Source organism: Dysidea avara, chromosome 11 (assembly GCF_963678975.1).
Source record: "Dysidea avara chromosome 11, odDysAvar1.4, whole genome shotgun sequence".
In the NCBI taxonomy this organism is placed as follows: Eukaryota; Metazoa; Porifera; class Demospongiae; order Dictyoceratida; family Dysideidae; genus Dysidea; species Dysidea avara.
In genome coordinates, this window is record NC_089282.1 from 9,652,820 (window position 1) to 9,678,330 (window position 25,511).

At 36.8% G+C, this 25,511-nt stretch overlaps 3 protein-coding genes and 1 long non-coding RNA gene across 9 annotated transcripts in view; 2 read left to right on the top strand and 2 right to left on the bottom strand.

Moving 5' to 3' along the window:
• Nucleotides 1-166, bottom strand: part of LOC136238942 (lipopolysaccharide-responsive and beige-like anchor protein) — a 65,517-nt gene extending 65,351 nt beyond the window's left edge. For all 3 annotated transcript variants that reach the window (XM_066029659.1, XM_066029658.1, XM_066029657.1), the window contains exon 1: nt 1-166. In XM_066029659.1, coding sequence (XP_065885731.1) covers nt 1-117 — 117 coding nt within the window. In that variant the 5' untranslated portion in view covers nt 118-166.
• On the top strand, nt 152-18,218 carry LOC136238948 (pirin-like). Of its 3 annotated transcripts, none has more exons than XM_066029668.1 (7): nt 152-265; nt 316-442; nt 491-664; nt 1,008-1,214; nt 1,273-1,402; nt 17,559-17,704; nt 17,979-18,218. In XM_066029668.1, exons 2-6 carry the CDS (start codon nt 347-349, stop codon nt 17,663-17,665), a joined length of 714 nt encoding a protein of 237 aa, XP_065885740.1. In that variant the 5' UTR covers nt 152-265; nt 316-346; the 3' UTR covers nt 17,666-17,704; nt 17,979-18,218. The 3 variants fall into 3 exon arrangements, with proteins under 3 accessions (XP_065885740.1, XP_065885738.1, XP_065885739.1); XM_066029666.1 differs by lacking the exons at nt 17,559-17,704; nt 17,979-18,218 and adding exons at nt 2,748-2,897; nt 3,794-4,060; XM_066029667.1 differs by lacking the exons at nt 17,559-17,704; nt 17,979-18,218 and adding exons at nt 2,748-2,897; nt 3,794-4,060 and having other exon boundaries at nt 153-228; nt 287-442.
• LOC136239002 (uncharacterized) lies at nt 12,926-16,236 on the top strand. 2 transcript variants are annotated; one of them, XR_010693309.1, is made up of 6 exons: nt 12,926-12,953; nt 14,526-14,648; nt 14,714-14,828; nt 14,977-15,162; nt 15,820-15,938; nt 16,149-16,236. It is a non-coding gene; the product is annotated as an uncharacterized lncRNA (long non-coding RNA). The 2 variants fall into 2 exon arrangements; XR_010693308.1 differs by having other exon boundaries at nt 16,187-16,236.
• The window catches only part of LOC136238943 (ubinuclein-2-like), a 16,879-nt gene continuing 9,525 nt past the window's right edge, over nt 18,158-25,511 (bottom strand). Inside the window, exons 16-20 of the mRNA XM_066029660.1 lie at nt 24,567-24,654; nt 21,726-21,781; nt 21,354-21,407; nt 19,400-19,425; nt 18,158-19,137 (exon numbers count right to left, since the gene is read on the bottom strand). Coding sequence (XP_065885732.1) covers nt 18,350-19,137; nt 19,400-19,425; nt 21,354-21,407; nt 21,726-21,781; nt 24,567-24,654 — 1,012 coding nt within the window. The 3' untranslated portion in view covers nt 18,158-18,349. The remainder of the gene's footprint in view (nt 19,138-19,399; nt 19,426-21,353; nt 21,408-21,725; nt 21,782-24,566; nt 24,655-25,511) is intronic.

Sequence of the window (25,511 nt, forward strand, 5' to 3'; positions counted from 1 at the left end):
CAGTTCAAAAAGTGGATCAACTAATCCACGTGACTCGTTGACGCCACATCTGGCTACCAATAAAGACAATTCTTTAATCTTATCAACATCTAGTAAGCTTTCAGACCCGTCACTCATGCCTGCAGCCGTGACTAAGACCCACAATCGAACACCACCGTACACGATCTGGAACGTGACTACTGACGTCAGACGTCACGAATGCCGTGAGTCGTATGAAGGCACTTCGAGGTACGTAGCTACAGCACTTCTCTCAGCTATAAAAACGGTGACTACTTTGCATATATAGATCTAATAAATTGTGAGGTACTGTCGTAGTTTTAATCGGTTGCTGTGCAGCGTTGCCAAGATGAGTAAGTCCAGGAAAGTTGTAAAGAAGGTACTTTCGGTTGAACAGGGTGAAGGTGTTGGAGCTAGAGTACGAAGGAGTGTTGGAAGACCTGAAGTATGTGAGCATATTTGTTATTTTTCATTAGTGACTAATGATTTATAGCTTCGTCAATTCGATCCTTTTTTGATGTTGGACGAGTTCAAAGTTAAGAAACCAGCTGGTTTTCCTGATCATCCTCACAGAGGATTTGAAACAGTTACGTACATGATTACTGGCTCATTTCAACATGAAGATTTCTGTGGACACAAAGGGACAATATATCCTGGAGATCTGCAGGTGAATATAGAACACAATATCTATGTGTGCTTGCAAAATGGGTCCACACATATTTAGACCACAGGATTGCTAAAATTATTATAAAACCAATTATCAGAAATAAGCACGCCAAGGTACTGTAGTGATTTTTTTTTTTAATTAACATAGTCACCCATGCATGCAGGTACTTATCTAGTCTGTCAACTTATGTATTATAACATGGAACCAATACATGAGTTTAATATCCTGAAGACTACATATTCCCCAAGTGATCATAAATTTGTTGAATACGTACTTCCAGATGGAAGTTCTATGTGTAGCAAGGGAGTAGAAATACTGTACTGTAGCTTTTTTTTAAATGCAGTGGATGACTGCTGGAAAGGGTATTGTACACTCAGAGATGCCACATGGTGATGATGAAAATGTTGGTCTCCAGCTCTGGATCAACTTGAAGGCTAAAGAAAAAATGATTGAACCACAATACCAGGAACTGCTCTCAAAAGATATCCCACATGTTGAGAAAGATGGTGTCCATGTTGCAGTGATTGCTGGTGAATCAATGGGGATCAGTGTAAGTCAAAGTACTGTAGGATACATTTTGTATTATGGTGCATATATCTTCTTTGTAGTCACCTGTCAGAACAAGGACTCCTACGATGTACTTGGATTTTAAAATGGAACCAGGTGCCACATTGACCCAGGCTATTCCTGAAGGATGGAATGGGTTTATATACACTTTGAAAGGAAAAGGGTTATTTGGTAAGAGGCTATACTGTATGTATCTATTGGATGTCACTATATTGTTGAACTTTTGGCAACAAAACTTTGAGGGGAATGTGCTTTATTTTCCCGTCAAATTTGCAAAAGCACATAATTTTTAAAATGAAATTTTCATACATTATAATTACCTGCTGTTCTTAATATTAATACTCTGCTAGATGTACTCATACAGTATAGTGATAATCATACAGTACGGTAGTAACTGTATAGTAGGGACCACAAAGGAGTAGGTGTGGCCCACAAAATCACTATGAGGCAGTATTGATTACGTAAAACTAAGTCCAAACAAGCTTTCAGATTGACCCAAAACGCTTTCAACAAGTTGCTACTGAATTTTTTTTTTTTTAATATTTAAGGAATTTTCTACTGACTGACTAAGTAACTGACTGACTGATGCCTTTAGACAAGCGTAACTCGATAACGGCTAAGGTACAGGCTAGATTTTTTCACTGTTTGATGTTGCTTCAGCCTGACAGGTGCCTTTTGGCATATCGAAGTACATACAATGCATTCTTCATGGACTTACATCTACTTGTACCAATGTCCTCCTTTGTGTCCCATTCATCTTTGCTGACAGTGAAAAGTGTTGATTTGGTTCTTGATTCGTACTGCTGTGTAACGGGTTGAACATAGCCAACAATGAAGCGTAATGGATGCTTCATAAGAGTGTAAGTTGTGCTACGGTATTCATTATATGAACACTGTTAATTGTTTATCGTGTGTTTGAGTTCAACTGACTATTCCAGATGACTGGTGGATAAGAACTCCTTTTTAGCAACAAAAAATGAAATTGACTTCCCATAGCTGCATCAAATCTGAAACAAATAATAATTATAGCACAAAAGGCACACTGCAGTACTTGATAATACTGTAATACTCTTCTTCTCTGTGTTCTGCAAATAATTCTGGACAAATAGTAGACTTAGTGGCGTATCTACTGTAGCTCTAGCCATTACTTTGGTTACCAGTCGAATAATTATTTTTGTGGGCGCTGTCAGGAAGAAACCGTTCCACTGTTCTGCGTTGCTCTTTCACCCCACACTCATACCCTGGCTATAAAGGTACGTACTTTAAACCATAGTCAAAATAGCTTAGACACCACGGCCAATGGGAACTAAGCGATTTAGTAACCCCTCAGGCCTTTAGTAGTGCCCTTGCTGTACTTGGGATGCTACAACCTCGGGCCATCCTGGTTACTAAATCGCTTAGTTCCCTTGGTGTTGGTGTCTAACTGTTATATATTGACAGCAAATTGTTCATTTTTATTAATTAGTAAGTCACTTTTAGTACGCTACCTGATTTTACAGTATAATACTTGCTGTAGGTCCTGAAGAATCAAGGACTGAAAGTGATGCCCATCACACCTTAGTACTTGACACTGGTAATATGGTGGAAGTGAAGAACAATGGATCTGACCAACTGCACTTTGTCTTGATTGCAGGAGAACCAATAAATGAACCAGTTGTTCAACACGGTGAGTAAAAGTGATACAGTAGACCCTCGTTTTTCTGTAATTGGATATGACTGTTCTATTAGAGTATTTTGAGCACACATGTTTGTTCTATTAAAGCATTTCAATAGAGCTCTGCATATAAATGTATGGGCTTCAGTTGTCCAAACCTGAATACTTTTATCATTGCCTGAGACACACTGGAGTTTGGACAAGGGTCTACTGTATTGTACCGTATAGTAAAAAAAACTTTGGCGGTAAAAAACTTTGGTGAATAGCGTTCAATTTGCCAAAGTTTTTTTTGCCAATTATTTTAGATGATCACACGAGCACATTGAGTAACTAGAACTTGAGATGAAGGTCAGCTTGTGCCACCACGCAATAAAGATCAAGTTGACTTTGGAGATCTTGATCTTCCTAGGAAGGTGTCCCACAGTTGTAAGCACTCCTTGGGATAGCATTTCTAACCGGCTTCCCGTTTGTACATCAGCTAGTTCATTGTCTCGTAATGGATTTGGCCAAATACTTTGATATACGTGATAAACTCAGCTACTGGAGTTCACTGAAAAAGCAAATACGGTTGAGTTGACACTTTGTCATTTTATCCTTACGTACCATACAGTAAAAACTTTGGCAAATGTTATAAAGTTTTTTTCCACCAACTTTTTCAACAGAGGGGTTTCATCACACTTTTTTACCACCAAAGTTTTTTTCTATACGGTCATTTGTACAATATTCATCATAACTCATGTGCTCATAGGATGAATCCATTTAGAAGACTTACAGCCAATAGATTTAATAACAGCACAGTCCCAACTACCTCAATTGATGTACTGCATTATTAAAATCCATGGTGCTAATTGACCCACCCCATATACATTGTCAGTTGTTACTGGTTGCACATTTATTTGATTGCATAGGTCCGTTTGTGATGAACACTGCTGACCAAATCAGGCAAGCTATTGAAGATTATTCTTTGGGAAAAAATGGTTTTGAGAGAGCCCCTGGATGGCAATCAGAAATTGGAAAACGAAGATGAAAACATGTTCCATGTTCATGTATTGTGCATTGTATGTAACCAATATCTGTCTATTCCCTTAGTATTTTGGTTGAACTTGCTAATTCATGAAATACATTATTTTTATATTAAATATTTTATTAATGGCTCAGCCACGTACATTATAAAATTATCATAAACTGTACATACAATAAAATTCTCAGTTAAGGAAGACAAGTACACAAAAAATTGGGATTTTCAACTAGAGTAAGGACCATAGCACATCAATAAAATGTACTGAAACTGTCCATGATATTTAATCACAGTAAAACCATTCTTTTGGTGGATTGCAGAGGTGCTTTTCGAACAGCTCTTAATATTTGTAATGCTGTGTAACGGGTTGAACATAGCTGACTTTCCAGACAACAATTGATATAGCTGGGGTGCGTGGCACCATTTCAGATGTGGTAAGCGTGGGTTCACCAGTCATAATAATTATTTACAAAAAAGGTACTGAAATAAGTTGGAGTAGATGTGCTATGGTCCCTACTCTAGTTGAAAATTCAATTTTTTTTGCGTACTTGTAATATTAATGCTGGTAAAATTTGGTAGGTGCTTTTCAAACAGCTCTTAATATTCATAATGCTGTGTAATGGGTTGGACATAGCTGACAACGAAGTACTTCACTTTTCACACATATACAGTAGCTGTGGCATGCAGCACCATTTCAGATGAGGTATGCATGGGTTCACCAGTCATAATAATCATTTACAAAAAAAAAAGGTACTGAAACAAGTTGCAGTAGATGTGCTATGGTCCCTACTCTAGTTAAAATTTCTAATTTTTTTGTGTACTAGAAATTTTAATGCTGGTAAAATAACTGAACTGAATTCTATTGATTGCGATAACTAGCAAAGAACTAAAATCTGCCATTTTATTCATCTTATAACTTTCCTTCCAGCATGCTATATGTGTGGTTCCAGCATGCTGCTATATATGTGACCGGATTTGCGAAAAGGTACCCTTTCCACACATTTGACATACCAGCAAACAAAATGATGTAACACTTGACTCCTTATACTGATTAACTTGCTCTTAGTATCAAAATGTAGCCAGATGCTGTAGCTACATTCATTGAAAAGTTCAAGCAATTATATGCCATGATCAAAAAGTTATGAAGCTTTAAAGCTCAAAAAATGGGTCAAATTTTGTGTGTGAAAAAGGTACCTTTTCGCAAATCCGGTCACATATGTGGTCATTATCAGTACTTATCGAGATCTCTGGAACTTAGTCCGGTCAAGTTAGTAATGTTAGGCACAAGTGACAGCGATGGTCTTTGGATACCTGATGACGATTGAAGTAAGGCTTTGAACTTAGTCCAGTAAAAATAGAGATCTCTGTCCTTCTGGTACGAATGTTCTTGTAACATGAGATCTCTGTCCTTCTGGTACGAATGTCCTTGTAACACTTGACTGATGATTGAAGTAAGGCTAGTGGTTACAGCTGAATTACCATCTTGTGTAACCCTTGACTGTTTGAACTTGGTCTGTTGGTCCGGTCAAGTTAGTAGTATTAGATACAAGTGACAGTGATGGTTTTTGGATACCTGATGATGATTGAAGTAAGGCTAGTGGCTACAGCTGAATTAGCATGAACCAATAACTGTTTACTTGCATTGAGTATTTGTGACCACTGTGAAGGTGTAACATGTTGTTTTTGATGAACCACAGATGTTGGCAGTACTACATTCTGTATTGATTGTGGTGATAGTGACATTGTAACAGCATTTTAGTGTACTTTAGCCAGTTAAGTGAATAATTGGGTTTGGCTGAACTGCAAGCACTGAAGATTTCCCAAGTTGGGAAGTATAAAATTGCAGGATGAGTCACCTTGTGGTAAAGTTGTCAAAGTGCTTTAACTGATGATGACTCCTTGAGCAGTGTTGACAAATCAAACAGATGTACTGGTGTTGCTGGTGATGGCAGGAACTAGTAGCTTATATCAGCTGTTTCTTTCTTTGTAGTGGATGCGTTGTCTTTCTGCAGCTTGATCACCTTCTTAGGAGCAGCTGTGGCTAGTGTGATAGCAAACAAACAGAATGGCAAAGCAATTTTATTAGGGTATTGATGCTACCTAATCTATTTAAACAGCACTTAATGGTGTTTAAAAAGCACACACAAGCATACACAGTTGTTTAACTGAAGAGGTCATGATACACATACAATAGACTCACCTGCAGATCCAGCTGATTTACCATCTCTGTGGAAAATATACTCCAATAAGATAAACACATACGTTGTACATGGCTGTATATAAACAGTGTATGTGTTCACCAATACAGTAAGATGCTCAATTAGAGTATTATGACAACTGATGAATTGCATGCATGTCACACGGAACACATTATATGGATAGCTCACCATCCACAGTTTATCATATCTGTGTTCCTCACAACCCTTGTGATTTTCTTCAAATCAGCTTTAGATTTGCAGATTCTCATTTCACCTAAAACAAAGTGAAAGAATCAGCTTAGCTTCTCTTTATGCTTTCTACACACACACACGCACGCACGCACGCACGCACGCACGCACGCACGCACGCACGCACGCACGCACGCACGCACGCACGCACGCACGCACGCACGCACGCACGCACGCACGCACGCACGCACGCACACCCACCCACCCACACACACACACACACACACACACACACACACACACACACACACACACACACACACACACACACACACTGTACGTACTACATGCAACAAGTACACACACACGCACGCACGCACGCACGCACGCACGCACGCACGCACGCACACACACACACAAACAAACACAAGTAAACTGTACGTACTACATGCAACAAGTTAGTTTGTACATACGTACATACATTTATATGAAATTATGCATAACAATAATAATATTACCTGAGTCATCAAATAAAGCAGTTGGAACCGGTGCAAGCTCATACGATAGGACACCCTAAAGTCCACCTCTCTAGAACTAGTCCCTGCAATCACACGGAAAAATAACAATTCTGAGGAGCCTTGTTTGTGCCACCACTGTTAAAATTGTAAGCCTTTATAGAATAGTTTGAAATTGTATAGCCACCTGCTTGTTAGGAATTAGGATTGCCACTACCAATAACATTGGAATGAATCGGTATCTCTTGTTTGTGCCACCACTGTGAATTAGGATTGCCACTACCATTAACATTGGCATGAATTGGTAGCTCTTGCTTGTGCCACCACTGTTAAAATTGCAAGCCTTGATAAAATATTTTGAAGTTGTATAGCCGCCTACCTGTTAGGAATTAGGATTGCCACTACCATTAACATTGGAATGAATCGGTAGCTCTTGCTTATGCCACCACTGTTAAAATTGCAAGCCTTTATAAAATAGTTTGAAATTGTATAGCCACCTGCTTGTTAGGAATTAGGATTGCCACTACCATTAACATTGCTTGTTAGGAATTAGGATTGTCACTACCAATAACATTGGAATGAATCGGTAGCTCTTGCTTGTCCACCACTGTTAAAATTGTCAGCCTATATAAAATAGTTTGCAATTGTACAGCCACCTGCTTGTTAGGAATTAGGATTGCCACTACCATTAAAATTGGAATGAATACATAGCTCTGCTTGTGCCACAACTGTTAAAATTGCATAGCCACCTGCTTGTTAGGAATTAGGATTGCCACTACCATTAACATTGGAATGAATCGGCAACTCTTGCTTGTGTCACCACTGTTAAAATTGCAAGCCTTTATAAAATAGTTCGACATTGTACAGCCACCTGCTTGTTACGAATTAGGATTGTCACTACCATTAACATTGGAATGAATCGGTAGCTGTTGCTTGTGCCACCACTGCTAAAATTATAAGCCTTTATAAAATTTTACAGCCACCTGCTTGTTAGGAATTAGGATTGCCACTACCATTAAAATTGGAATGAATCCATAGCTCTGCTTGTGCCACCACTGTTAAAATTGCATAGCCACCTGCTTGTTAGGAATTAGGATTGCCACTACCATTAACATTGGAATGAATCGGCAGCTCTTGCTTGTGCCACCACTGTTAAAATTGTAAGCCTTTATAAAACAGTTAAAAATTGTATAGCCGCCTGCTTGTTAGGAACCAGGATTGCCACTATCGTTAACATTGGAATGAATCGGTAGCTGTTGCTTGTGCCACCACTGTTAAAATTGTAAGCCTTTATAAAATTTTACAGCCATCTGCTTGTTAGGAATTAGGATTGCCACTACCATTAAAATTGGAATGAACCCATAGCTCTGCTTGTGCCACCACTATTAAAATTGCATAGCCACCTGCTTGTTAGGAACTAGGATTTCCACTACCATTAAAATTGGAATGAATCCATAGCTCTGCTTGTGCCACCACAATTATTAGCTGCAAATAGCCAATATTCCACCTCTAATAAACTGTTAGTTAATTGTTAGGTTCAGCCTTGCCACCACATACATATAAATTTGCGTAAAATATAAGCTGTAGCCAATTCTTAGTTTATGCCACAACTGAAAAATAGCCACCTGCTTGTAAGGATTGCTAATACCGGTAGCTCTTGCTTGTGCCACCACAATTATTAACTGTATAATGGTTTTTTAACGTTTTTGCTTGCCACCACATACATATAAATTTGCATAAATTATAAGCTGTAGCCAATTCTTAGTTTATGCCACAACTGAAAAATAGCCACCTGCTTGTAAGGATTGCTAATACCGGTAGCTCTTGCTTGTGCCACCAAAAGTTTTTGCTTGCCACCACCTGTTGAATAATAGCTAGCTGCTACCGCTTATGTATAATAGCCATCAATTTGATACTTGTACGACCAGTTTGGAAGAGATCGCCACAACTATAAAAAAAAATTTAGCCACTAGTTAAATATTGTAATTCTTCTGTTTGAAAGACTAATTCCTGTTTTAAAGCCACCAAACTATGGTTAACACAATTTTGATAGCATTTGAATCAGTGTCTAAATTAATCCATAATTCTGTTAAGTTTTGCTTGTCACCACCAGTGTAGCCACCAAATAACTAATCTGTTTAGTTTTGCTTGTCACCACCAGTTTAGCCACCAAATAGCTAATCTATTTAGTTTTGCTTGTCACCACCAGTTTAGCCACTAAATAGCTAATCTGTTTAGTTTTGCTTGTCACCACCAGTTTAGCCACCAAATAGCTAATCTATTGATCCAGTTTAGTTTGTGTTTATGAATAATACATAGCTGCAGGCTTGACTTCACCTGTTGTTTAGCAGCCATCAACTATTTGTTTTACCAGAAGGAGATGAATGATTTATAGCCACCTCACTATTGAATTCTATAGAATTGAAAAAATTACTCTAAAATTGTGTTGCGTTTAGGCTCTTTACATTTTTACAATACATATATGGCTCCCACCTTGTTTGATAACCACTGACAGCAAGTATTTTATTTTGTTTTGGAAAATTGCTCTTAAATAGAATTGCGTTTAGGCCCTTTAAAGTTTTCCCAATACAAATGTGGCTCCCACCTTGTTTGATAGCCACTGACCAAGTATTTTATTATGTTATGTTTGATTGAATTTTCCACCTCATGAAATTCTCACCTCAAATCTTGAGGCGTTAAATCATTTGAAAATTCAGTTAACGTACTTTAATTTCAAAATTACTTCAAAATTACTGTCTTGTTCCCACATAATCCTGCATAAAATACCAGAAGTAGAAAGGAATATGGCTCCCACCTTGTCTGATAGCAACTGACCAAGTATGTTATGTTGTTGTGTTTGAATTTCCCATCTCATGAAATTCTCACCTCACATCTTAAGGTGTTAAATCATTTGAAAATTCAGTTAACAGCTGATACATATCCTCTAGGTTGACAGCTGATATTATTACTTTTCACTTTTGTTTTTACTACCTTAATTATAACAATAATTCATTACCTATAGCTACATAGTTGTCTGAATTTAAAAATGCTCACACTATTCACTTAAGTGATGTGAATACACCAAACCGCATTGGAAGAGTGGTTGGCTGCTGAAACTTAAATGAGTGACCCTGCAGGTGGTAAGTAGATGTAACTGGGTAAGGTAGGTATCAGGTATGTCAATACGATTCTGAATAATTAACATAGTAATAGTTTTAGCAGCATAGTAGAGTTGGCCAGTTTAGCATTTCTGTAACACTTGAGTGGTAGGAATAATGAAACCTTACAGCACGTCTCTGTATACTGACTAAGTGCTAGATATATCCTTTGTGTGTGTGGTGCCCAAGTGTACTCCAAAATTGGTAACAGTTGGCCTTGACAGATACTGGACAATTCTAGAGTTGCATTGTAGAAAACTTTGTTAGCTTTATTGGTAACTTTTCAAATATGTTGTGACCATGATAGTTTGGAATCAATAACTATGCCAGAGTATTTTGTGTGTTCTATTTCACTATAACTTCATTGTGTAAAATGTACTGAAAATGGATAGGATTATGTTAAATGACTTGGTTGCACACTTTTCTAGTGGGTGTGTGTCCTCCTTTTTGGTAGCACCTTTTTGTTTAATTACTTTTATTTCACATTTTCTGGACGTTTTTGTTTAATTACTCTTTTTTTTACATTTTCTGGACCTTTTTGGTAGCACCTTTTGTTTAATTACTTTTATTTCACATTTTGTGGACGTTTTTGTTTAATTACTCTTTTTTTCACATTATCTGGACCTTTTTGGTAGCACCTTTTTGTTTAATTACTTTTATTTCACATTTTGTGGACCTTTTTGTTTAATTACTACTTTTTTTTACATTTTCTGGACTTTTTGGTAGCACCTTTTGTTTAACTACCATTTTTTAAAAAGAGATTGTAAGTAAGAATGTGGTATATATAATCAAAGAATTATACAGCAAGCTAGAGTTGTGCTGTTCAATGGTGCCATTGCTCATTTCCAATCCTCTAGATTAGTCGTTCCTCGGCATCCTTGAAATGTTAATAGTCCACACAAATAGTTATCATTTGTTCAGCACCAAGGAGTATTCAAAATAAATTATCTACACTTACAGTAGTACCATGCAGAGTATACTGTAATAGCACAAGCATTACCCTGCAATAAATACACTAAATCCCCAAGGGTATATAAGTGTGATTCTTCCATTAATAACTCTTCTTAACTTGTTGATAGTTTACACTAATAATTATAATTGTTTAGCATTAAAAACGTAATTTGTTTATCGCTTTGTGCGATGCAAAAGTAATGTCTCAGTCTTTAATATAACACACATGTACAGAGCACGTAGGATAGAAATATACTAATTGTTGTGCATTATAATTGTAGGTCAGATTGTTCAATGGTTGCTGCATTGGGCTGCTCACCTGGAGCTCCAGGGTACAGATCCTCAGTGGGGAACATTAAAAAAAAATTTTTTTTTTAATTTCAATTGTGATGTATTTAAATAGCACATAAAATACTACTCCATCAGTGCCTAGCTGATGGACCAGAGTGGTTGAAGGAGACCGCCTGGGAAACCCTGCGGGTGGTGCTGGCATCAGGGGCTCGATCCCCGGACCAGGAGCAGCCAGCCTCCTCCCTTATCCTAACAGCTTTCTTCTGGTAGGTCAGCTTGGCCAAGTCACCAGCAAAGCCGATGACCAAGTCTACGTGTGGGCCATGTGGTGCACCACCGGCCGTCCCCTGCATCTATGACCAAGCCCGTGTGCAGCTGGGGGGCAATCGGGATTGGGCCAACCTCCCAAGGTGAAATGGCACCCACTAGTGACATTTTTTGTTTGCATATTCTGGACTTTTTGGTAGCACCTTTTTGTTTAATTACTTTTATTTCACATTTTGTGGATGTTTTTGTTTAATTACTCTTTTTTTTTACATTTTCTGGACCTTTTTGGTAGCACTTTTTTGTTTAATTACTCTTTTTTTTACATTTTCTGGACCTTTTTGGTAGCACCTTTTTGTTTAATTACTCTTTTATTTCACATTTTATGGACTGTTTGTTTAATTACTCCTTTTTTTTACATTTTCAGGACCTTTTTGTTTAATTACTTTTATTTCACATTTTGTGGACGTTTTTGTTTAATTACTCTTTTTTAAAAACATTTTCTGGACCTTTTTGGTAGCACCTTTTTGTTTAATTACTTTATTTCACATTTTGTAGACCTTTTTGTTTAATTACTCCTTTTTTTTTACATTTTGTGGACCTTTTGTTTAATTACTTTTATTTCACATTTTGTGGACGTTTTTGTTTAATTACTCTTTTTTTTACATTTTCTGGACCTTTTTGGTAGCACCTTTTTGTTTAATTACTTTTATTTCACATTTTCTGGACTGTTTGTTTAATTACTCCTTTTTTTAAAAAAAATTTCTGGACCTTTTTGGTAGCACCTTTTTGTTTAATTACTTTTATTTCACATTTTCTGGACGTTTTTGTTTAATTACTCTTTTTTTTACATTTTCTGGACCTTTTTGGTAGCACCTTTTTGTTTAATTACTTTTATTTTACATTTTGTGGACCTTTTTGTTTAATTACTCCTTTTTTTTACATTTTCTATACCTTTTTGGTAACACCTTTTTGTTTAATTACTTTTATTTCACGTTTTGTGGACCTTTTTGTTTAATTACTCCTTTTTTTTTTACATTTTGTGGACCTTTTTGTTTAATTACTCCTTTTTTTTTTTACATTTTGTGGACCTTTTTGTTTAATTACTTTTATTTCACATTTTGTGGATGTTTTTGTTTAATTACTCCTTTTTTTACATTTTTTGGACCTTTTTGGTAGCACCTTTTTGTTTAATTACTTTTATTTCACATTTTGTGGATGTTTTTGTTTCATTACTCTGTTTTTAGATTTTCTGGACTTTTTGTTTAATTACTCTTTTTTTTACATTTTCTGGACCTTTTTGGTAGCGCCTTTTTGTTTAATTACTTTTATTTCACATTTTGTGGACCTTTTTGTTTAATTACTCCTTTTTTTACATTTTCTGGACTTTTTGGTAGCACCTTTTGTTTAACTACCATTTTTTAAAAAGAAATTGTAAGTAAGAATGTGGTATACGTAACTGAAGCAAAGCTAGAGCCCAGCACGTAAGTTAGCTAGTGCAGTTTACATTGTATGTACGTACATATGTATGTGTGTATGTGTACATGTATCATATAGTACTGTATAGTAGGGACCACAAAGGAGTAGGCGTGGTCTACGAAATAATATCACCCAAAAAAATAGCTTCAATTATCCCTGACGATGATGATGCAGTATTGGTTACATAAAACTAAGCCTAAACAAGCTTTCAGATCGACCTGAAACATTTTCAACAAGTTGCTATGGAATTTAAAAAAAAATTGTTTAACAGAATTTTCTAGTGACTGACTGAGTGACTAACTGATGCCTTCAGACAAGCGTAACTCGATAACAGCTAAGGCTACGGGCTTGATTTTTTTTACTGTTCAACGTTGCTTTGGCTCAACAGGTGCCTTTTGGCATACCGCAGTACATACAATACATTCTTCATAGACTTACCAGTGTCCTCCTTTGTGTCCCATTCATCTTAGCTGACAGCGAAAAGTGTCAATTTGGCGATAGCACATAATGGCTTCCCTTCATAACGGAAATCATCTGTATTTGTCATAGTGGCTATTTTGATTGCAGAGATACTTTTCAAACAGTTCTGGATTCGTACTGCTGTGTAACGGGTTGAACATAGCCAACAACAAAGCATAATGGATACTTCACTTTTCAGACAACACGCGGGGTGCCATTTCAGATGCAGTTCACCAGTCAAAATAATTATTTACAAACAAGTTAACTAACAAGTACACAGAAAAATTAGGAATTTTCAACTACATAGCATATTGATAAAAAGTACTGGGAGTAGTGCACGATATCATACAGTATGATTGTACTGTATAGTAGGGACCACAAAGAACTAGGCGTGGCCCACGAAATAAAACCACCCATAACCCAGCCTCAATTTTCCCTGACAATGATGAGGCAGTATTGGTTAGGTACAACTAAGCCCAAACAAGCCTTCAGATCGACCTGAAATGCTTTCAACAAGTTGCTACGGAATTTTTAAAAAGTTTTGTTTAGTGGAATTTTCTACTGACTGAGTAATTGACTGACTGAGTACATGTAACTGACTGACTGATTCCTTCACACAAGCATAACTCAATAATGGCTAAGGCTACGGGCTTGATGTTTTCACTGTTCGACATCGCTTTGGCCTGAGAGGTGCCTTTTGGTATACCGCAATATGTACAATGTTTTCTTCATGGACTTACCAGAGTCCTCCTTTGTGTCCCATTCATCTTTGCTGACAGCAAAATGATTTGGCGGTAGCACATGATGGCTTCCCTTCGTAACGGAAATTGTCCGTATTTTTCATAGTGAATTATACAAGTTCTAATGCATACCTTTTACTTTTATTTTGCAATATGTTTGCAAGTTGTATTGTACATTGTATAAAGCAGTTACCATTATTGTGACTTGAATGAGTGTTCAGTTAGAGTATTTTGTCATCTTTGATCAGTGGATGTACAAGAGCAACTATAAACAGAGTATTGTATATTAAAATATACAAGATTAGTGAATAAATGATCTGGACAACCTTATAAGTTGTTAATAGTGTGAGCATTCACTCAATGTGTGCTTATTTGTAGTCACAGCGGAACAAAGTATGATGGTATCACATCAAATGACCCTCAGCCAGTCAAGAATTCCATCACCACTACATCATCTCAGATCACAGGCAACAGCATTGTCAAACAAAAGGGAGATTCAATGTAAGCCAATTACTTACTACAGTATACAGGCTAGTGTGATAATTGAATGTTGGGGTTGTATATAGTCTAGCTGAAAATCAGGAGACATTTCAACCTCCTCCAGTCCTACCTCCTTCACACAAGTGGGAACAAGACAGTCGAGTAACTAAGTGTCATGTTTGTAAAGGGATATTTGGATTGGTAAGTATTTAGTCGTACATTTATTTGTGGGACGTTTAATATAAGTCCACATTTGATGACATACACTCAAATGCAAAGGCAAACACATTTTAAATGCGCACACTGCACATGTATGTACGCTATTCATGTATATAATTTTATTTTACAGTTCAACAGATGCCATCATTGTTGAAGATGCGGTTGTATTGTGTGTAGTAACTGCTCATCTAAACAGATGACAATCGATGGTTATTATTGACCTCAGAGAGTCTGCATAGACTGCTACAACTTCTGTTTCCCCCCACACTGTAAGACTTGGTGACGTACACTGACCAGACCAATTGCAACCCATCATGTATGTGTACTGCTCTGTTGTATTGTTGTCCATATGTCTACAGTGAGACCTCATTATTAAACCCACCTACTGTATTGGGACCAAAAGATATGGTCTCAATAATGAGGTAGTCCTTTTAAAGAGGTTTTCACTATGAGAGATTTCACTGTATACACAGATTGTGTGACAAGCTACATGTATATGACTCAAGTACAGTAGGGATTAAAACAAAATGTGCACTAGTATAAGTATAGGCAAGAGAATAATATAATGGTTTCTATTATATTCTCTTGGTATAGGTGATCTCTTGACTCTCATTTTTGTCTTTGATACTGTACCTACTTAAATTTCTTTTCCTTGTACTGTACTTGTTTGTATGTACATGTATGATCTCTGATAGCATGCACACATTATACAGAGGCAAGAGTTACAAGTCAGTCAGTAGTAGTCATGTAGAAGTCAGTAGTACAGTGCTGTAATGAACCTTTATATTGCATAATTGTCTTGTACATCAAAATTTGCTCTATCATTCTATCCTGCCTTCCGATCCCTTCCATCTTTTATAAATTAACAGTATGTATATTTTTTGGTGATTTTAAATACTGAAGCCTAATTGTGACACTGAATGAAAGCTTAAAGATTATGTGCTACATTTAGTAATGTTTTTTGTCCATCTAGTACTACTTCAAGCTGTGGTGATACCATCAGATCTGTCCCTGCCCTACACATTCAACCATTATAGACTCAAGGTGGGAGACCACTTGACCAAAGTCAGAAGTGACTTTAACTATCACTGGGTGAGTAATATACTGTATGTGAAAATAATTATATGTTTTGTATGTATGTGTCTCCCATGAGTGACTTTCTGTTAAGTAGCCACAATGGGATATATTTTAAAAAAAATTTCATCAAATAAATTTCATCTGTTGGAAAGACACAGAACAATAACAACCTGGTTCTCTTATTGATGTTAGTACTATATATTATAGCTTCTACTATTCTGCTAGGTACTGGAGCATACATTTTGAATTAATATTCTTTGTAGTCACCCGTCAGAACAAGGACTGCTATGATGTACTTGGATTTTAAAATGAAATTTTCACACATAATTACCTGCTAGTTCTTAACAGGAGCTTATGAGCCGCCAAAGGAGCATGAAACTTACACTGACTGCCAGGTGCCATCACAATCCAACCAATTAGTTTCCATATAAGGAAAGTAAAATATTGTTATTTGAAGCCGTATAAGAAATTGCGCGTGACCAGCCCTGCAGTGACACATGGCAATGGTAAAGTTGGCTGAGTCTTCCTCTTCTTCAATGGTAGTGAACTCATCTCTACTTTGTGCGGCTGGAGCACCATTTGTCCATGACATAAAGCAAACACAGTGACATAATTTGGATTGTCATGGAACTCAGTTTCATGCTCCTTCACCGGCTCATAAGCTCCTGTTCTTAATAATACTCTGCTAGATGTGCTGTGTATGTATCATACAGTAGTGATACTGTATAGTAGGGATCGTAAAGGTTTGAGCTTTCTTGCCGTAAAATATCACCCAAAATCTCCTTCATTATGGCTTGGGAATACCATAAGCACGTATTTAATTTCGTGGGTAAAATTTTTGTGGTTTGTGAAAAACATTTGTCAGTGTATTAAATTTCACGACTAAAATTTTCGTGTCTTCCCCTTAGCAGTTCTGAGTTATGCATACGTAGCTTACCTCACCTCAACATCAGTGCTGTTATTGTTTGACTAGGCAAGATGTGAACCTTCTGGTACAACATAGTAGACAAGCTGGCAACATTGTCATGTCAAACATGTGTAAGGTGCAGTGATGACTACTGCTCTCTCAGGTTAGAGGTGTTGTGGGAGTTTCATGTAAACTAATTTTCGTGGATCAGGTTTATGCCACAACGTTTTCTACATGTACGGTAACCTAGCCTTAATTAAAAATGTCTTCAGACCAATCCCAAACCCTTCCAACAAGTTTATGATTTTATAGCTGAATTTTCAACTGTTGTAGTTGTAACACTGTATTTTGTTTGGTGCTGAACATAGCTGAAGACAAAGCATAATGGCCACTTCACTTTTCAATTAATAATACAATAGTTAGGGTGCATGTTCAGGCATAAAATTCTGATATGGCTGGCACCATTATCTCTTTGGTGTGGTAGCACTGGTTTACAGTCATTACAGAAAAAGTATAAAAAAAACTTCCTTGTACTTAATTCTATTATGAACTCGATTGTTTTATTTTTATTGATTAGCAAGTCCTTGAAGGGGTAAAATGCTAATACAACATTACTTTAAAAGTTAATACATGTTTAGAATCTGCAAGGGGATAGATTAGTAATGTAACTGGTAGTACAGTGTGTATCACCATCAGATTTTACGGTATAATATAATTACTTGCTGTAGGTCCTGAAGAATGGACTGAAAGTGATGCCCATCACACATTAGTACTTGACACTGGTAATATGGTGGAAGTGAAGAACAATGATCTGATCAACTGCACTTTGTCTTGATTGCAGGAGAACCAATAAATGAACCAGTTGTTCAACACAGTAAGTTATGTTGTGTTTCTACAGTGAAGCCATTTAAAAAGCTTTTCAAATGAAGTAGCCTATAATTGTATGGTGCCAACTCAACTGATGTACTATTTACATCTGTGAAACATCTCTACTACATTCATCCCCTCCCCATCACGTTCTCATTGTCAGGGACAATAATATGTTAAACTCCATGATGCTAATTGTTCCCACCCCATATAAACTGTCTATTACTTACTGGCTGTCATGAATTAATTGTCAATTTTGCACATTTATTTGTGTACTGTAGGTCCATTTGTGATGAACACTGCCAACCAAATCAGGCAAGCTATTAAGATTATTCTTTGGGAGGTTTTGAAAGAGGGCAATCAGAAATTGGAAAACTACGATGAAAACATGTTGTTTTAAACAACCACAAAAAATTATTTGTCTATTCCCTGAAAGTTGTATTTCACTATATTGTTGAACTTGAAGTGATTACATGTACATTGTTTTTAAATTAAATATTAACACTTGGCTCAGCCACATTATAAAATTAACATATATACACTATACATACAATAAAATTCTCAGAGGTACCAGTTCATAAGGAAGATGAATATACATTTATACAGGTCACTAAATACAGTATTTGTTTCAGTTTATTGTGTTAAAAAAATATCATTTGTATTGTAAGTTCAGAGGATTTACAACTACTTTCGGAAACATTGTGGAGCTACTTTGTGTAGCTGAATGGTTGCTGGCTGCTAAAGCTGTTGACATTTCAGCCTTCTGGTATGAATGTTCTTGTAAAACTTGACTGTTTGAGCTCGGTCCACTCAAGTTAGCTATGTTAGGCACAAGTGACAATGGTGGTTTTTGGATACCTGATGATGAAGTAAGGCTAGTGGCTGCAGCTGAATTCGCGTTAACCAATAACTGTTTACTTGCACTGAGTATTTGTGACCATTGTAAAGGAGTAACATTGTGTTGTTTTTGATGAACCACAGATGTTGGCAGCACTACACTTTGAATTGACTGTGGTGATAGTGACATTGTAACAGCATTTGAGTGTATTTTAGGTCCTTCACCACTAGTTAAGTGAATCATTGGGTTTGGCTGTACTGCAAGTACTGAAGATTTCCCAAGTTGGGAAATATTTAATAAAACTGCAGGATGAGTCAATACTTTGTTAGCGCCTTCTGGTAAAGTTGTCAGTGAAGGCATTGGTTTAATTTGCTGTGGAGAAACTGTTGAAGCTTTAACTGATGGTGACTTAGTAGACACTGGTGGTACAGGCTTTACAAGTTGCATAGTTCCTCGAGTAGTGTTGATAAAAGAAACAGGTGTACTGGTGTTGTTGGTAATGGCAGGAACTGGTTTTGGTAGCTTTGGTGCAGCTGTTTCTTTCTTTGTAGTGGATGTGTTGTCTTTCTGAAGTTTGACCACCTTCTTAGGAGCAGTTGTGGCTAGTGTGATAGCAAGCAAACAGAATGTAAATAATGGGCAAAGCAATATTATAAGGTATTCATGCTTGCTCCCTACATTAGCCACTAGATTGGTTCTTGTAAATTAAAGTGTTTCAGTTTGTGACAATAAATATTAACTGTTTAAATAATTAACATTTAATGGTGTTAAAAAAAGGTTGAATTGCACACACACACATACACGCACGCACACACACACACACACACACACACACACGTACACTATGACATACAAAAGACTCACCTGCAGCTCCAGCTGATTTACCGTCTCTGTGGAAAAGATACGCCAATAAGGTAAACACATATGTACAGGTGTACATGGCTAAATTATGTGTATATACACTGTACTTGTTATATTAAGTGTTCATCAATACAATAAGATAAAATTATGGTGACTGCTCAATTAGAGTATTTTTTATAATGGGCCTTATCCAAAACCATGTGAAATCTTACAAGTGTCATATACCATCCACTACATTTCCGCATCGCGTCCGTGATATTTTAACTGGGGGTGTAGTTTGTACAGGAGAATGGTGAGTTAAGCGTAGAAGAGTAGCTCCAGCTTTATCAGACACAAGTATGTTGTTTTGTGGTTTATAAATACGGTGCTCTAAGATGGTGAAACCCAGGAAAGATGCCTCAAAGCAGGTTTATTTCACTGTGTGTGCTAATTAGAAACTTCTATAGATTTGTTTAATGAACTGTAACTGCACTATGTTTGCATGTAACTAGCAATGTAAAAAGCATGTACAAGGATAATTGAATGCTAGATTAACGCGATAACATCTTCTTTGTTCCGACTCTAATTAGCGCATATTATCAAAAAGCCTACTTCTAAATATTTTGCTATCTTAAAACGCCTTCTTTTTAATGACAAAACAACATACTTGTGTCTGATAAAGCTAGAGTTACTCTTATATGCTTAACTCACCATTCTCCCATGGGCTCCTATATAAACTACACCCCCAGTTAAAATATCACTGATGCGACGCAGAAATGTAGCGAAAGTATAGCATTCAAAAAACGGATAGTATACGGCACTTGTAAGGTTATGCGTAGTTTTGGATAAGGCCCATTGTCAAGTATACAGTATATCTGGATGCTTATTTTTTTGTGATTGAACTGGTACACAAATGTTTGGATACTTGGCATCAATCAGGTCAGTTATTTGATGCAGCTACACCCCAGTACTCATAAGGTCATCATTATTATATTGCTTGTTTCTCGTCACCCAATGGAAAAAAAAAAAACTGATGTGGTTGGGAGGTGATTATAGATTATACACTTGACTGTTGTTACAGTGTATTTCAGTGTCTGACTGCTCTATTAGAGTATCTTGATCCTGAAGGCTACACCCATGCACCCTGTTGAAGAAGAGTGGAGGGACTTCTACCCTTCTGCTATGTTTATATGCACATTTACAACTTGTGTCTCCTTCTATCATGAAATAGTACATTCGCTGATCTATAAACTGGATGCAGGCAGTGACAAAAAACAATAAATTTAATAATAATGGCCTTAGAAGTAGTACACTCTATGTACATTGCAATTGCTATAAATTACTTTGAAAAGTTCAATTGTGACTATTCAGTAATTCTAATGCTCCTTATGATCAATGCTTGGTTTTTCACTTGTACAATGATCCATTATACCAGGATCCATTATACCAGGAACACATCGAATCCTATGGACAAGGGAGCATGTACAACTCTATATACAGAGAAATTCAAACATGGCTGCCATTTACTACTTTTAAAATTTCCTAATTAGAATATTATGCAGAGGTGCATGCTCGAGTAAGTCATGTTTCTGCTGCGATGAAGTGAAGCTATGGAAACAAAGTTCAATGGCACGATGGAAGAATAGTAGCACAGGCTTAGCAGGACAGTCTTTCTACTGTACAGTCGATTATCACGCAAAATTACTCTGCTTGACTATTCCAAGCTTTACCTTCAACAAAATTCTTCCTATCAAAGCAGCTTTACTACACCCCTGTACCTTCTGATGGAGTAGTAGCCCATTCAGTGTATCCCTGTTGTGCGTAAGAATAATGTAACCAACTATAGTAACACTGGGCACCATGTTTGAATTTTTCCCATAGTATTGGTAGTGTACGGAGTTACACGATCCCTTGTCCATACATGTAGGATTCGATGAGCTATGATTATAAAATGAGTCTGTGAAAAAATGACACTTACTGCTGCTGTGATACAAATGATTTGTATACTGGCTCAGACACTTTCAACAGAACACTGAAAAGAGAGAAAGAAAACACTGAGCATAAAACAATGCAAATAATATAAAAGTTTGTGTTTGATACAATAGGAAAACTTTCACGATTGTTGATAATTAATACACACACACACCCCTGTATTTACATGTACAGTATGTATTGCTATTACAGCATTTATAAATCTTGATACCCATGGAAAGCGTAAAAACTGCAAAACTTTTCTACCACAGAAGTATGTGTGTATTACAGTACGTTAAAGGTTTCAACTTATGAAATTACCAAGTAGTGCATTTGGAATCATACAGCTGTATCACTCATGAATGCAACCACCGCATACCTTTTTGGCATCCATCCTTTAGGCCACAATGGTCTTATATCATCATTAATAAACTCCTACAAGAAAATAAATTAAGTTACAAATTAACATAAATGCACCTCCACAGAACACATTTCCATAGCAAAAATCTACAAACAGCAGAAAAGTGTTGCCTTAAAAAGTAGAGTTGGAACAACTGTACAAATACAGCCTCCGAAGCTTTCGAAAATGTTACCAAAGTTTCAAAGCTTTGTTACAATTGCCATGTCAACAATTACTGTAATGAACACAACTGATGGCTATTAGGGTGTACACTGTAGTACAAACTCCTACACTTTGTTATACACTGTAACTCCAGTATAACCATTGTTTAGACTATACCGTACCAGAAAATGAATGGCAGCTTCCACAAGGAGTGACAATACTTGAGCAACTGGCTTAATTGCTAGTATCTATGGTAACAAAGCTATGGTGGGGTAAAGCAGCATCCAAATGTTATGAAACCGAATGAAGTTTCAAAGCTTCAAACTATTTGTCTCAACCCTATTAACCCTTTATTACCGAAGTTTTTTTTTACAAAACCGCAAGTGTGAAAAATTTTATGGCTTGTGTGAACTGTGGGCGATACGAGTGGACCCCACGCATTAATTAGCCCATCAAGCTATATGTGACCGGATTTGCGAAAAGGTACCTTTTTCACACACAAAATTTGACCCATTTTTTGATCTTTGATGATTCATAACTTTTTGATCATTGCATAAAATTGCCTGAAATTTTCCATGAGTGCAGCTAAAGTATCTGGCTACATTTTGAAACTAACAGCAAGTTGATCAGTATACGGAATCAAAAGTTACATCATTTTGTTTGCTTGCCTGTAAAATGTGTGGAAAAGGTACCTTTTTGCAAATCCGGTCACATATACCGTTTGATAGCCATCTCTCTCTTCTACCAACACAGCTAGAATACTTACAGATCACACACACAACTCACGCGCTATGAAGCGAAGAAAGCGTATCTTCTCCGTATCGCCATGGCATTGAAAGATGGGCGCCGCCATCTTACTAATCAACGCGATGACATCACACTATTTATTTTTAGAATCCTTATCACGTGGGGAATGGAGTAATTCCAACTAAAGCCTCCTAGTAGCAGGGAGAAGGCGAACATGGAGTTTTAAACAGGTATTATTGTTTTGTATACGCTATTTTATATTGCCAAGTGCCATAACTTGCCCATGCTTCTTCCTATCGCCGAACGGTAAACTTCATTAAAAACGCCCGGTCCTTCTGAGCAGTTTGGTAGCAATTTCAGCTTCGTAGCCCCCAGGAAAAAGGAGTTATGGCTCTGTTTATAAAGGGCACTCGTTATGGCAATATATTAGCCATTCGATAATAAAGGGTTAAAAGGCCAGGGTGAAAAGAGTGAAATCAAAGGTGTTATTTCACGATTATTTCACCATTTGTTTTTTGAATGCTGCACCTATTTTGTACAGATACATGTATCACTTTTGCACAGTATGTGTACTGTATTTGCAACAAGCCAGCTTTGGCACTTACAGTACTTTTACCTGCTTTTTCCTTTTCTACAGGAATTTGCTTAGAAGTGTACTGTATATATGTGCAGACCGGCATAGTACATTTATAATAAACAAGTTGATGTTGTGCTACTTCTAAAAAACCAGGCGCCATGCAGCTAGCTATAGCCTCAACAATGTATAATTTAATGTAATGTTACATGCTATTATTTATAGGTTATTGTTTTGTAATAATGCAAACAGAATTATCAAATTGTATTTTCATATAATATTTTGTAATTAGTCAATTATTTGTAATTCTCCAATTGCATTGCTATGCACTGCTAATACACAGAAGTATCTTCTAAACTGTTTTTATTCATTTATTGTGCCCTTGACAAAGCAACTTAAGGCTGCCATTTTTTTCATTTGCGTAAGTACGGGACATGTCCCTTTTCAACTCGAAGGGATAGCAAAGGGATAGACTATTACTGGTAGTCTATAAGGCCTGCATCGTTGTTCTTACTGTAGCTGCGTGCGTAAAACATGAAGGTACAGGGGACAGTTCACAAAGTCTGAGCAGACTCACCATACTCGTATTTCAGACCGCCAAAGAGAAACCACCAAAGTTCACCTGTGCAGAAGTTCACTACAGACTTCATTTAGCTTTTAGTGTAGGCTGCTTTATAATGTAATGGTTTTGCCCATGTCGGTGCATATAGGCAGACATATGTAGTGTACCAAAAGTTGCAAATAAAAAAAAAACCTGGTTAATTTTGGGGAATTGGCAGGACTACAAACATAAAATTAACTTTGCATGGCCTAATTCTACATACAGTACATACCAGCTATCACAAAAAAATAATTTCAGGGGTTTAAAAATGCAAAACTTGCTTCTTTTTTTTTTGCACATTTACACAATCCCTGGCTATATATGGTACAGTGGCTGCTTGGGTTGCATGGTTATTAATGAAAATTAACGAGTATTTAGAAGGTGCATGTATCAATCTGCAGTTACGTAAATTTTGAACATTTTAAAACACAGTGTTTTATTATTCTACTGTAAAAGAGCATTTAGTCGTCCAGGGCTTATTATTCTGTACATGGGGTATGCCAGATCCCATTTAAATGGAGCCAGTGGCAGTGAGTATACAGTATGAACGTATGTGCGTGTAATTACTTATACACTAGTCTACAGCAACATTACTGTACTGTACATCAGCCTAACAACTAACAATGATTAAATCTAACATACAATACACTGGTAAATCTACCATAATTTTGTACATAAGCCATTTGTACGGATACTGCAATGTACATGTATGATACAGCACAAACAAAAAACCAACCGTAATAATTTCTTCCCAGTTTGTCACTTTTTTCTGAACCAGTAACTCAGCATTTATCTTCTTTTGCACAACATCATGCAATAATGTTCTGTAAAATCACAAGAAAATGAAACATGTAAGTCCAGTACATGTGCCCTGTAGTTACAGTGGAACCTGTCTTAAGTGCAGGGGCAGATCTAGGATTTATAAAAGGGGGGGCTAGCTCAAGGTACTAATCTCTTGGGTGGAGGTGTGTGAAGCATACCTCCCAGCATGCTGGAACTAGGGGGTCTGGGGGCATGCCCCCCAGGAAATTTTTGAAAAATAGATGCTAAATACTGCAATTTGGAGACATTTCCACATAAAATGCATATTTCTGCCTGTAGATATTTTATATACTGCCTTTAGATATACATGGCTCTCTGCAGCATTTGCTAATGGAAAGGTTTGGATAGGTTCAGACAACCAAGCACATGATGCACCCTCTAACAATTGCATGCATGATAGAATAATAATGTTGAAACAAGAAAATTTTGAAATTTGAATGACACGAGATTGAATCTGAGAGCATTTTCAATGGAATTGTGTACCTGAATTAAGTATACCAGTACCAGTAATAACTACACAAGTAGATGAACAAGCCTTTTAAACAGACCAATGCACTATAGGCGCAGGCAGATTTGGAAAAATTCCATAACAGAGCCAACTTTTATACTTACATTGAATGTTCTATTAGAGTAGTTAAGTGACTGCTCTATTAGAATAGTTAGGTGACTGTTCTATTAGAGTATCTCGATCTTGTACACCTTCAATGCTGATCCGGGTCCTTGTTGCATAACCTTTAGCATAAATCCACCAATAATGCCTTGGAAAGATGTTTATAAGGTGGGTTTACGAGTATTGTATTATTAGTGATCATATAATAATGCTAAGACAAAATTTCAATATAATCCTCAACATATTAAG